The sequence below is a fragment of the Colobus angolensis genome, unplaced genomic scaffold, assembly GCF_000951035.1.
Source record: "Colobus angolensis palliatus isolate OR3802 unplaced genomic scaffold, Cang.pa_1.0 Scaffold95, whole genome shotgun sequence".
NCBI classification, from domain to species: Eukaryota; Metazoa; Chordata; class Mammalia; order Primates; family Cercopithecidae; genus Colobus; species Colobus angolensis.
In genome coordinates this window covers 1,287,505-1,298,788 of record NW_012123487.1, presented here as the reverse complement: position 1 = coordinate 1,298,788, position 11,284 = coordinate 1,287,505, and the positions used below count along the sequence as shown (strand labels likewise).

Here is an 11,284-nt window from a genome sequence, read left to right as displayed (position 1 = left end):
GGGAGGCGGAGGTTGCAATGAGCCGAGATCACGCCATTAGACTCCAGCCTGGGCAACAGAGTGAGACTCTCACTCTGTCAAAAAAAAAAAAAGTTTAACTTGAATGCATCAAGTCTTTAGAAATTCCAGTTGATAGGAAATACAGGGCTTACAGACAAGCGAAAGACACCATGGGGCAGCAAGGAGACATATCCAGATATTTCTTGAATAAGCCAATGTAAAAAGGGGTGGGAGGAACTGTGCTACGTTAGAAGACATTTAAGCAACATATTAGCCAAATACAACGCATGGTCCTGAGTTGGATACTAGGGTGGGTCAAAAAACTGTAAAAAAATATTTTGAGGATAACTGGGGAAAACGGAAAGTTATCTGTGCATTAGATGAGGTACAAGTTTACTGAAACAACAATTTCCTGAAATGGGATTGAGAGTGGTAGATCATGCCTGTAATCCCAACACTTTGGTAGGCCAAGATGGGAGGATGCTTGAAGCCAAGAGTTCAAGACCAGCCTGGGCAACATAACAAGAACCCCATTTTAACTAAAAATAGAAAATTAGCCAGCATGGTGGCATGCATCTGTAGTACCAGCTACTTGGGAGGTTGAGGCAGGAAGATCTCCTGAGCTCAGGAGTTTGAGGGTGCAGTGAGCTATGATCATGCCACTGCACTCCAGCCTGGGAGACAGAGCAAGATCCTGTTTCTAATTTTAAAAAAACAATTAAAAAAAAAAAACTGAAATAGTAAGGTGAAGATGACTGAGTGAAAAGAGGCAACAAAAATATATCCAATATAATATCATTTTTAAAAAGTGTATATGAAGTTCATGCATAGAAAAAAATCTGGAAGACTACACCAAATTTCTGCGGATTAGTGTTTTACTTTCTCATCTCTATCTGTATTTTCTAATTTTCTAAAATACATGTGTCCTACTTCTGCCGTAAGTTATTAAAGAAAAATCTCCCAATGTCTTCTCACTGCCTTAGAATAAAATTGAAATGCCCTTCCATGGCCTAGGTATTCCTGCATGATCACTGAGCTGGGCCTCTTCCCTGACCCCCTCCTGCTCTCATCCTGGCTCTACCATCCTGCCTTTCTCTCCTCCTAATAGACAGCTCATTCCTGGTCCCCTTGGGACCTTTCTACTTATGCCCTCTGGCTGGGACACTCCCATAGCTGCCTGTTTCTCAGTGGTTAGGTCTCAGCTCAAATATCACGTTCTCAGAGAAGGCTTTCTGGGGGCAGAACAATTCAGCTTTCCGAAAGGAAGAGCTAGCACTGTACAGCAGAAAGAGCCCTGGGCTGGGAGTCAGGATGCCGCGGTTCTACGCCTGACTATGCCAGAGCTTGCCTGCTATGATTGTCACTGGACCACCAATGCTCGAGTCCCTGATATAGACAGGTAGATAGATATAGAAATAGACAGTCATGTACTACATAGTGACATTTCAGTCAAGGATAGACCACATGACAGTGGTCTCATAAGATTATAATGGAGTTGAAAAATTCCTGTCGCCTAGTGACATCACAGCTGTTCCAATGTTGTGGCACAATGCATGACTCACTTGTTTGGGACGATGCCGGTGTAAATAAATCTACTGTGCTGCCAGTCATATAAAAGCATAACACACGCAATTATGTACAGGATGCAATACCTAAGAATGATAATAAATGACTATGTTATGGTTTATGTGTTTACTATATTATGCTTTTTATTGTTATTTATTTTGAGATGGCGTTTCACTCGTTGCCCAGGCTGGAGTGCAATGGCACCATCTTGGCTCCCTGCAACCTCTGCCTCCCAGGTTCAAGCGATTCTCCTGTCTCAGCCTCCTGAGAAGCTAGGATTACAGGCGTGCACCACCACACCCAGCTCAGTTTTGTATTTTCAGTAGAGACGGGGTTTCACCGTGTTGGCCAACTGGTTTTGAACTCCTGACCTCAAGTGATCCGCCCGCCTCGGCCTCCCAAAGTGCTGGGATTACAGGCATAAGCCACGATGCCCGGTCTATTGTTATTTTAGAATGTACTCCTACTTATTGACAAAAAAAAAAAAGTTAACTGTAAAACAGCCTCAGGCAGGTTCTTTAGGAGCTGTACCAGAAGGAGTTTTGCCAGAAGAAGGCATTGTTATCATAGCAGATAGCAGCTCCCTGAATGTCAATATCCCTGAAGACCTTCCAGTGGGACAAGATGTTGAGGTGGAAGACAGGGACATTGATAATCCTGATCCTGTATAGGCCTAGGCTAATGTGTATGTTTGTGTCTTGGTTTTTAACCAAAAAGTTAAAAAATTTTAAAAATAACTAAAAATTTTAAAAATAGAAAAAAGCTTATAGAATAAGGATACAAAAAAGAAATTATTTTGAATAGCTGTACTATGTGCTTGTGTTTTAAGCCAAGTGTTATTACAAAGGAGTCAAAAATTTAAAAAATGGAAGTTTATAAAGTAAAAAAGTTGGCCGGGCGCAGTAGCTCATGCCTGTACTCCCAACACTTTGGGAGGCCGAGGAAGGCAGATCACAAGGTCAGGAGTTCGAGACCAGCCCGACCAACAGGGTGAAACCCCATCTCTACTAAAAATACAAAAATTAGCTGGGCGTGGTGGTGGGTGCCTGTAATCCCAGCTACTCAGGAGGCTGAGGCAGGAGAATCGCTTGAACCAAGGAGATGGAGGTTGCAGTGAGCCGAGATCGCACCAGTGCACTCCAGCCTGGGTGACAAAGCAAGACTCCATTTCAAAAATAAATAAATAAATAAATAAATTACAGTAAGCTAATTTATTGTTGAAGAAATACAATTTTCAAAATAAATGTAGTGAAGCCTAAGTGTCCAGCATTGATAAAATCTGCACTAGTGTACAGTACTGTCCTAGGCCTTCACATTCACTCACCACTCAGGGCAACTTTGAGTGCTATAAGCTCCATTCATAAGTGCCCTATACAGGTGGACCATTTTTAATCTTTTATAACATATGCTTGCTGTACTTTTTCTTTTTCTTTCTCTTTTTTTTGTTTTGTTTTTTGGAGACAGGGTCTCACTCTGTCACCCAGGCTGGTGTGCAATGGCAAGATCTCAGCTCACTGCAATCTCCACCTCCCGGACTCAAGAGATCCTTCCCAAGTAGGGAAAGCCTCCCAAATAGCTGGGACTACAGGCATGCACCAACACGCCTGGCTAATTTTTGTATTTTTTGGTAGGATGGGGTTTCACCATGTTAGCCAGGCTGGTTGTGAACTCCTGACCTCAAGTGATCTACCTGTCTTAGCCTCCCAAAGTGCTGGGATTACAGGTATGAGCCAACGTGCCTGGCCTCCTGTACCTTTTCTATGTTTAGATATACTTACCATTTTGTTACAATTACCTACAGTTTTCAGCACAGTAAGAAGCCGTACAGGTTTGCAGCCTAGGAGCAATGGGCTACACCACACAGCCTGGGTGCGCAGCAGGCTGTCCGTCTAGGTTTGTGTACATACACTCCATGATGCTCACACAACAACAAAACTGCCTAATGATGCCATTTCCCAGAACGTATCCCTATTGTTAAGCAATGCATGACAGTATACATATGTGTATATATACGTGTATATACAATACTGTGTTACATACATATATGTATACAACATATATATGTACACAAACACACTGAGGAGAAAGGACTAGATGGCTGATTTCTCAGGCAAGAGAGAAAATGAGTAGCTGGGGTTCCATACTCCCCAGCCCTGAACTTTCCCTGTGGAAGCCCCTAGGGTGTGTACGAGACACAGGAAAGTGGGGGTGCTGCAGGGAAAGACAGGCCTACCATGTGCCAGGAGCACACTGTACCTTCAGTCTTCACAGAAATCCAGCAAAGTAGGCATCACTATCACTATTCTACAGATGTGGAAACTGAGACTTACAAAGGCTAGGAGACTAGTCCAAGGTCACACAGCTAGCACCGCAGCAGAGCCAGCATGGAATCCAGCTAGATCCCAAATCCCTACTTTTCTCACTCTACTGGGACCCCCTCCACTGAAGGCCATCTACCAGGTTCCCTGTTCATGGGGGCCCATCTGTTTGTGTCCCCACCAAGCTCCCTCCATCACACCTTCCCAGGCAGGGCCCACCCTCACCTGCAGGGGGACCTTGACTTTGTTGGCCACCTCTCGGATCAGGGCCTCTGACACTGCGTTTGAGGCATAGCGTTGCTTGCTGTTCACCTTGATCACGGGGCCCTGGGGAGAGTCAAGGGTGAGGCAGAGGTAATGACAGGCCCAAAGGCAATGAGTGGGGGCCCAGAACAGCCAGGCCTCCAAGTCCGTAGGGAGAAATGGCACATCTCACCTTGTGGAATAAGGGCCGGTGGTTCTCCTCATGCTTGTCCCTGTAAGAGACAGGTAAGGGCCAGGCATAGCAAACAGGAGGAGGCCTGTCAACACTCACCACCCTCCCATGGCAGACATCACTAATAGATCACCACTCTTTCCCGCCCAGCCCAGTGGGACTTTAGAGTCATTCCATACACAGGGTCCTGGGCAGCCTCTAGTAATAGATGGAAACAAGTTTGTAGACAAAGGCTATTCCACACACCTGGGTTAGGCATTGCATGACTTTGATCGAGTTGGTCTCAGAGTAGTGAAAAGGAAGTGCCCCTGAACCTCCCAGCAGAATGAAGAAGGGAGAAAGGAAGAGGCTGGGGCCAGGGCAGAGCCTTGAGGCAGGTTACGCTTGGGTCCCCAGTTACGTGAAGACTGTGACTGGCACTAGAGACTCACAGGTAGTTGGGATGCACAGCGTGGGCCATGTCTGCGCTGATCATGAAGGACTTGGGTATGGCTTCCTCGAAGGCTGTCGGGTACTGGCACGAGGCCGAGATCCGCCGCAGCACCAGCTCTGTCAGTAGTGACTGTGCTCCCTGTGCACTCTCAGACCCCACCTGGTGACAGCAGAGTCCTGACTCTGGGAATCTGGGCTCAGGGTCCTGATCTTGGAAGCCAGTGAGAGGGGCCCACTGCCCAACTAGCCCAAAACCCCACTGAGTCACTGGGTGTTCTTAGCAACACCCCTAACCTGGGGTCATCACTGAACACTGGACAGTGGGCTGAGGCCAAACTAACTCGCAGTCTTAACAGTACTGATGGGTTTCCTGCACTACTCCCCTTCCTCCTCCTGTGACCCTCACATCACAAGATGACAGGGTCATCCTGTGACCCTCAGCAGAGGTGCCCCACCACACTGGTTAATTTTCTTTTATGCATATGACAGAGACTGCTAACTGTCCATGATATCTTTTATAACAGAACGCCCAAGTTGTAGTTGAGCACTTAACTACCTAGCTAGAGATGACATTCCCAGGCTCCCCTGCAGCGAAGTTCTGTGGAATGTAAGCAGTGATGAATGTCATTTCTGGATCACGCCCTTAAAGCCAGGGGGTGTCTATTGCCCCTTTTGTATATTTAGTAGAGACAGGGTTTCACCGTGTTAGCCAGGATGGTCTCGATCTCCTGACCTCGTGATCCACCTGCCTCAGTCTCCGAAAGTGCTGGGATTACAGGTGTGAACCGCGCCCAGCCTTCTTTTCTTTTCTTTTTTTTTTTTTTTTGCCAAATTCAAATTGCCCTTCCTACTAACTCAGTGCAGACATGATGGCCAGAGCTGGAACGGCCACCCTGAATCCTGAAATGGAAGTCATGTGTTCAGGATGGCAGGGACCCCTCCTAAACTGTTAACTCTGACCTGGGTTGTTACATGAGAGAACACTATCCGTTCAAGCTCTCTTATGCAGCTGAGACTGCAGCCTCACACACACAGGCATCATGAGGACCTACTCTGTACTGAGCCCTGGGGCTACGAGGATGGACGGGGTAGAGTCCCTGTCCTAAAGGAAGAAGCTCACCATGTGGCACAAAGAGAGATACAGGAGAGACGGTCACCCTTGAATAAGCAGATGTATGCTGAGTCAGAGGAGACACCAAGTGCTAAGGAGGCCCAGGCGGCATCTCCCCTGTCTTTGGGGCCCCCAGAAGAGCCCTGGCTCATGGTGGATGCCTGGCACAACAAGCTGGCTGTGGAAGACTCTGCAGAGGGGACCCTCCCCAGAACCCTCCACGTACCTCTTCGTTGTCATACAGTGTGATCATGCGCACGTGAGGCTCCGTGGCCAGGGAGCCAGGGCCTGCACAGGAATCTATCAAGGCCTGGTTCAGGGAAGGAAATGAGAGCATCATCTCCAACTTCCTTCTTCTGGAACTCAGCCCACCAGCACTTTGGGTGTGCACACTTCCCCGTCCACTAGCACCTTGGGTGTACACGTTCCTCTGTCTGCCTTCCGTGGCCATGGCTTTTATCAATTAGGGCACTGCCTGGCACAGGGTGGGGTGGGGACCTTTCTTCTCTTTCTTTTTTTTTGTCGAGATAGTGTCTCGCTCTGTCGCCCAGGCTGGAGTGCAATGGTGCGATCTCGGCTCACTGCAAGCCCCGCCTCCAGGGTTCACGCCATTCTCCTGCCTCAGCCTCCCGAGTAGCTGGGACTACAGGCGCCTGCCACCACGCCAGGCTAATTTTTTTTTTTTGTATTTTTAGTAGAGATGGGGTTTCACCGTGTTAGCCAGGATGGTCTCGATCTCCTGACCTCGTGATCCGCCCGTCTCGGCCTCCCAAAGTGCTGGGATTACAGGCGTGAGCCACTGTGCCCAGCCTTCTTTTCTTTCCTTTTCCTTTTTTTTTTTTTTTTTTTTTGCCAAATCAATAGCTACATAGGTAGAAACCTTTAGGGTGTGGTGGGGACCTTTTTTTCTTTTTTGCCAAATCAATAGCTACATAGGTAGAAACCTTTAGGGTGTGGTGGGGACCTTTTTTTCTTTTTTGCCAAATCAATAGCTACATAGGTAATAGGTAGAAACTTTAGGGTGTGGTAGGGACCGACTTCCTTCCTTTCCTTTCCTTCCTTCCTTCCTTCCTCCCTCCTTCCTTCCTTCCTTTCCTTCTTCCTTCCTTCCTTCCCTCCCTCCCCCCTCCCTCCTTCCTTTTCTTCCTTTTTTTGCCAAATCAATAGCTACATAGAAACCTTTTCAACTGGGACAGGAGGCACCATCCTTTGGGTGTTCTTCTCTACCTTCCCATGCAAAAGCCAGTAGGAAGATGTGAAGGAAGAAGAGAGGAAGAGCTGAGAGTCCTGGAAAGCCAAAAGGCTACACAGATCACATAAACTGATTGGCCTCAGGGAAAAGACTAACGTTCAAAGAGGTGACAGACTCCGTCAAGGTGACATGACTGGCTGGATGCCTGCAGAAGTGGATGCAGGTCCCAGGTCCGGCTCTGGTCTCAATTACAGCTCAAAGCCTATCTCCAGCCACAGGATTACAGGGAAGGAAAGGCAGAAAAAGGCAGAGGGAGATCAAAGGCAAGGGGGGAGAAAGAAAGGGAACTGACTAGGGTGGAGAGAAGGTGGGGAATAGCAAGGTGACTAGGAAGACAGGCTACCTGACTGAGATCCCAAGAAACAGGGAGAAGGCTGGGGCTTAAGCCTGGGGGGTGGAGTAGGAAGCAGAAGGAGGTGGATGATACTGCCTTGTGGGATGATAAGGCCTTTCCCTGAGGCAGAGGTTAACTTCAGGAGAAGCAGCAGGAGCAAGGCTAGGACAAGACACCATGGTGCTCTAATCAACTTCTCAGCCTTCCTCTCACCTCAACCCCCTGACAGTGCAAGGACAGAGTCCAAAGGTAGTGATGCTGAGGCTGCAGCATTTAGGGCCCCCTCCTGGTCCATCCAGCACCAGCAGACTGAGCAGGCAGACAATGGCCCTCTCTCACAACCTGCTGGGGCTTTAGGCAGCTCTTCTGACCCCAAACATGCCATCTCTGCTGGTGGTATGTACTGCCTAGGGTGCCCCAGCTCCTCACCTGCAGGGCACAGAAGCAACTGTGCAGATTGTCCAGCCGAGGAGCAAAGATGAACTCATCATAGGCACCACCCAAGACCTAGAGAGATAAGACAGTCAGCCCGACTTTCAACCCTCCACCCTCACTCACCTTTCTTTTGCTCCCAAGGGCCTCCTTGGTTTCTTGTGCAACCTCTCCCTGACCCCGGGCTTAGTGCACTATTTTCTTTTTTCTTTTTTTTGAGATGAAGGTTCGCTCTTGTTGCCCAGTCTGAAGTGCAATGGCTTGATCTTAGCTCACTGCAACTTCTGCCTCCCGGGTTCCAAGGATTCTCGTGCCTCAGCCTCCTGAGTAGCTGGGATTACAGGCACGCACCACCAGGCCCAGCTAATTTTTGTGTTTTTATTAGAGACGGGGTTTCACCATGTTGGTCAGGCTAGTCTCGAACTCCTGACCTTATGTGATTCCCCGCGCCTCGGCCTCCCAAAGTGTTGGGATTCTTTGCTGGGCAGGACTCAGCAGAGACTGGAGAAGGGGGCTGGGCTGGCGCTGAGGAACAGAAGGGTGGAGGCCAATAGCTCTTGACCTCTTCCTGTAGGTCAAGAAGAGGAAGGGCTGAATTGTTACCAAAAAGCCCAAAGAAGTAAACAGAGGAAACCAGTCAAAAAACAGAAACAGAAACTCAGTACATGTTCAAGCAGGACAGAGCATCCAAAGATTTAGCAATCTCTGACCATCAGCAACGGGGAGACAGAGAACAGATAGCCACATTCAGACGTCTTTCCCTAAGCAGTTTGGTGTCAGTGTGGGTCAAAGCAGACAGGGCCCACCTATAGAAGAAACTCCTGTGGAATCTGTAAAAAGGGCCAATTCCAAGACAGTCCTAGCAGGCAAGTCTGGGGTGGGGAACTTGTCTTTTTGAGAACCACCACCTAGAAACAGTGGGGGATGTGTCTACTGGGAAGAACAGGGATGAGAGTCACTGAGGGCTTGGTGGAGGTGATGAGTGCTTCAGCAGGACTGGCTACGGGTGGCTGGGATCCTGGAGGCCCTCCACCCACAGGTTCCCCCAGCCAGTCCTCACCGCAGGCTGGGTGTCTGCAAGGCAGAGCTCCATCTCCACTATGTCCTTGGGGCTCAGCCCCAGATGGGCACAGAGCAGAGACATGAGGATCGAATGGTGCCGCTCATCCTGCAGAGCAGAAAGACGCTGGGAAGAGTCCATTCCTCCTTTCCTCCCCTCTTCTCAGGGGACTCTGCCGCCTTTCCCATGATCAGGGGACTCTTACCGCAGCACTGAGAGGCCCTGGCTCAGGAGTCCCCTTCTCCAGCTCCTCCTGGATGGCTGTGGCAAGAATGGGGACTCTGTGGGGAGACGTGAGTTGGGGGGCGGGGATTGCGAGGAGGGCACAGCAGAGTGGGGCATCTGGTAAGTTCAGGTGCCTCCTGATGGGCAACTGCCCCTGCCCTTCAATTCCCAGCCCACTCCCCAAATGGCAAGGCTGTGAGGATCCTTAGAAATCAACTGGGTCCCAAGAGTAAAATGTGACTGTGGCTACCATTAGGTAATAATCACCTGATATCATTCTCCAACCCTCCCAGCCACCGCAGCCCCACCCCAGTCTCACAGGTGCATCTCTGTGTTGGGCCCAAAGTTCTCGTTGACGTTTCGCTGCAGATGGATGGCCAGGTGTGGGATGCGAAGAATGGGCCGCTCCACATGCACCAGCCGCTGCTCCAGCCGACCTGAGGTAGGGCACTGTGGCCAGCCAGACCAGGTCAGCCCAGGGTGCCTCCTACCCCAGTGGTCAGTCTTCACTTCACTCAGACTAAGCAGGGTGGTCCTCTGACCAGACTGCCTCCACCCCTCTTCCCCACGGGTACCCTGAGGAGTGTGGCAGTCGGTCTTCCGAGGAGGCTCTGCCATTCCCAACCTCGGTTCCCACCTTGACAATGACGCGTCCAGCCAGAGTCAGGTCACGGTCAAACCAGGTGCTCCAGATCCCACCACCATAGGTCTCCACACCGACTTGCTGGAAGCCCACCTGACTGCGGCGAGACCGACGTTTCACCTGAGTGTAAAGATGGAGAAGAAGTCAGAGAAGGCTTCATGATGAGATGTGGAGATGAGACTTCAGCTACTCATAAGTAACAAGACAGCGAATATTAGTGTCACATGAAAGACTCAAAGTGTAGAGGAAGAGGCCAAAAAGTTTACCTTCTCCCTTTGTCCAGGGGATAGAGGCCACAGTTTGTATCTCCTGGTTCTCTTTTGCCCTGTACTCCCCCTGACATCTCCTCCCACCCCAACACCGTCCCATTTCCTTACCCGGAGGCAGGGGCTGTCCGTGTGGGCCCCGATGAGGCTGAAGCCATTGCCAGGAACATACTGGCCCCCTACAGCAAAAGCTATGATGCTGGAGGAGTTCCTAGTCATGAAGTACTGAGGAGAAGGGGAGGAAAGACAGGGCTGTGAGTTGCATTAGCCATCTGGCACACAGGGCTTTGAGACCCAGCCTAGGGACCTGCCTTTCCATCCCCACCCCACCCTCGGTACCTTGCTCTCCGGTTTAATATTCCATTTCTCAGTCTCCTTGAGTTCACTGAAGCCAGCCTGGAGAAGGCGGTTGCGGCATTCAGCCACAGCTGTGGGAAAAGCACCCTCTCACAGCGACGGAAGCTGGTGAGGGGCACATCAGCCTCCACCCTTCTCTCTTGCCCTGGCCACCACTTACCGTGGAAAGGAGAGGGACTCCGGTTCACGAACTTGAGGAGTTCCTTGGCCGCAGTCTGCACCGCCTCTTGGCGGGCCTTACCGTTCATGGCCACCTAGGGGAGGGGGCGCTCAGACTTTTACGAGGTCTGGGATCCCTGACCTTTCACCCAGGTTCCGAGGATTCTCCCATCCCCACCCCCAGAAGTGACCACTCCAAGGCACAAACCTCTGCTTACACCCGTCTCCACCGACAGACCCAAACCCAGGACTGAAACTCTCCGTTGAAAGCTTCAGCCCGCCGGCCCAGGATCACGACCCGGGCCCGCCCCTTAATCCGAACTTTAGCCCGACTCCCTAAGTTCCACCCCCACGTTCCTGCCCAGCTAGGAAATCCTGTTCTGCTCCCAAACTCCGGGATCCCAAGCGGGCCCTATACTCTGAGGCGGCCTGCATCACGTGCGCGTCCCCAGCCCGGAGCCAAAGCCCTGTACTCCAAGGAACACCCTGACTCCTCCCCACCCACCCAGTCCCTCGCAGGACTCCCCCTTCCAGTCCCGGGAACGCAGTCAGGTCACGCTCCGCGGGGCTTTCGGTTTCGCTTTGGGTCGGGCGGCCCCACTGCAGCACCGCGCTAAGCTTGGGCCCGGGAGGGCGCCGGACCCGGTTTGGGATCGAAATTCAAGCGCGGCCTTCGGGAGCCACCTACTTGCA

General features: G+C 50.6%; 1 protein-coding gene across 1 annotated transcript in view; it reads right to left on the bottom strand.

Annotated features, from left to right (window-relative positions):
• The window catches only part of DNPEP (aspartyl aminopeptidase), a 34,276-nt gene that overhangs the window by 3,280 nt on the left and 19,712 nt on the right, over positions 1–11,284 (bottom strand). The window contains exons 2-13 of the mRNA XM_011932195.1: positions 10,593–10,686; positions 10,415–10,503; positions 10,187–10,300; positions 9,804–9,929; positions 9,486–9,616; positions 9,147–9,222; positions 8,942–9,049; positions 7,879–7,956; positions 6,090–6,173; positions 4,752–4,912; positions 4,321–4,360; positions 4,110–4,211 (exon numbers count right to left, since the gene is read on the bottom strand). Of these exons, the coding sequence (XP_011787585.1) occupies positions 4,110–4,211; positions 4,321–4,360; positions 4,752–4,912; positions 6,090–6,173; positions 7,879–7,956; positions 8,942–9,049; positions 9,147–9,222; positions 9,486–9,616; positions 9,804–9,929; positions 10,187–10,300; positions 10,415–10,503; positions 10,593–10,686 (1,203 nt within the window). The remainder of the gene's footprint in view (positions 1–4,109; positions 4,212–4,320; positions 4,361–4,751; positions 4,913–6,089; positions 6,174–7,878; positions 7,957–8,941; positions 9,050–9,146; positions 9,223–9,485; positions 9,617–9,803; positions 9,930–10,186; positions 10,301–10,414; positions 10,504–10,592; positions 10,687–11,284) is intronic.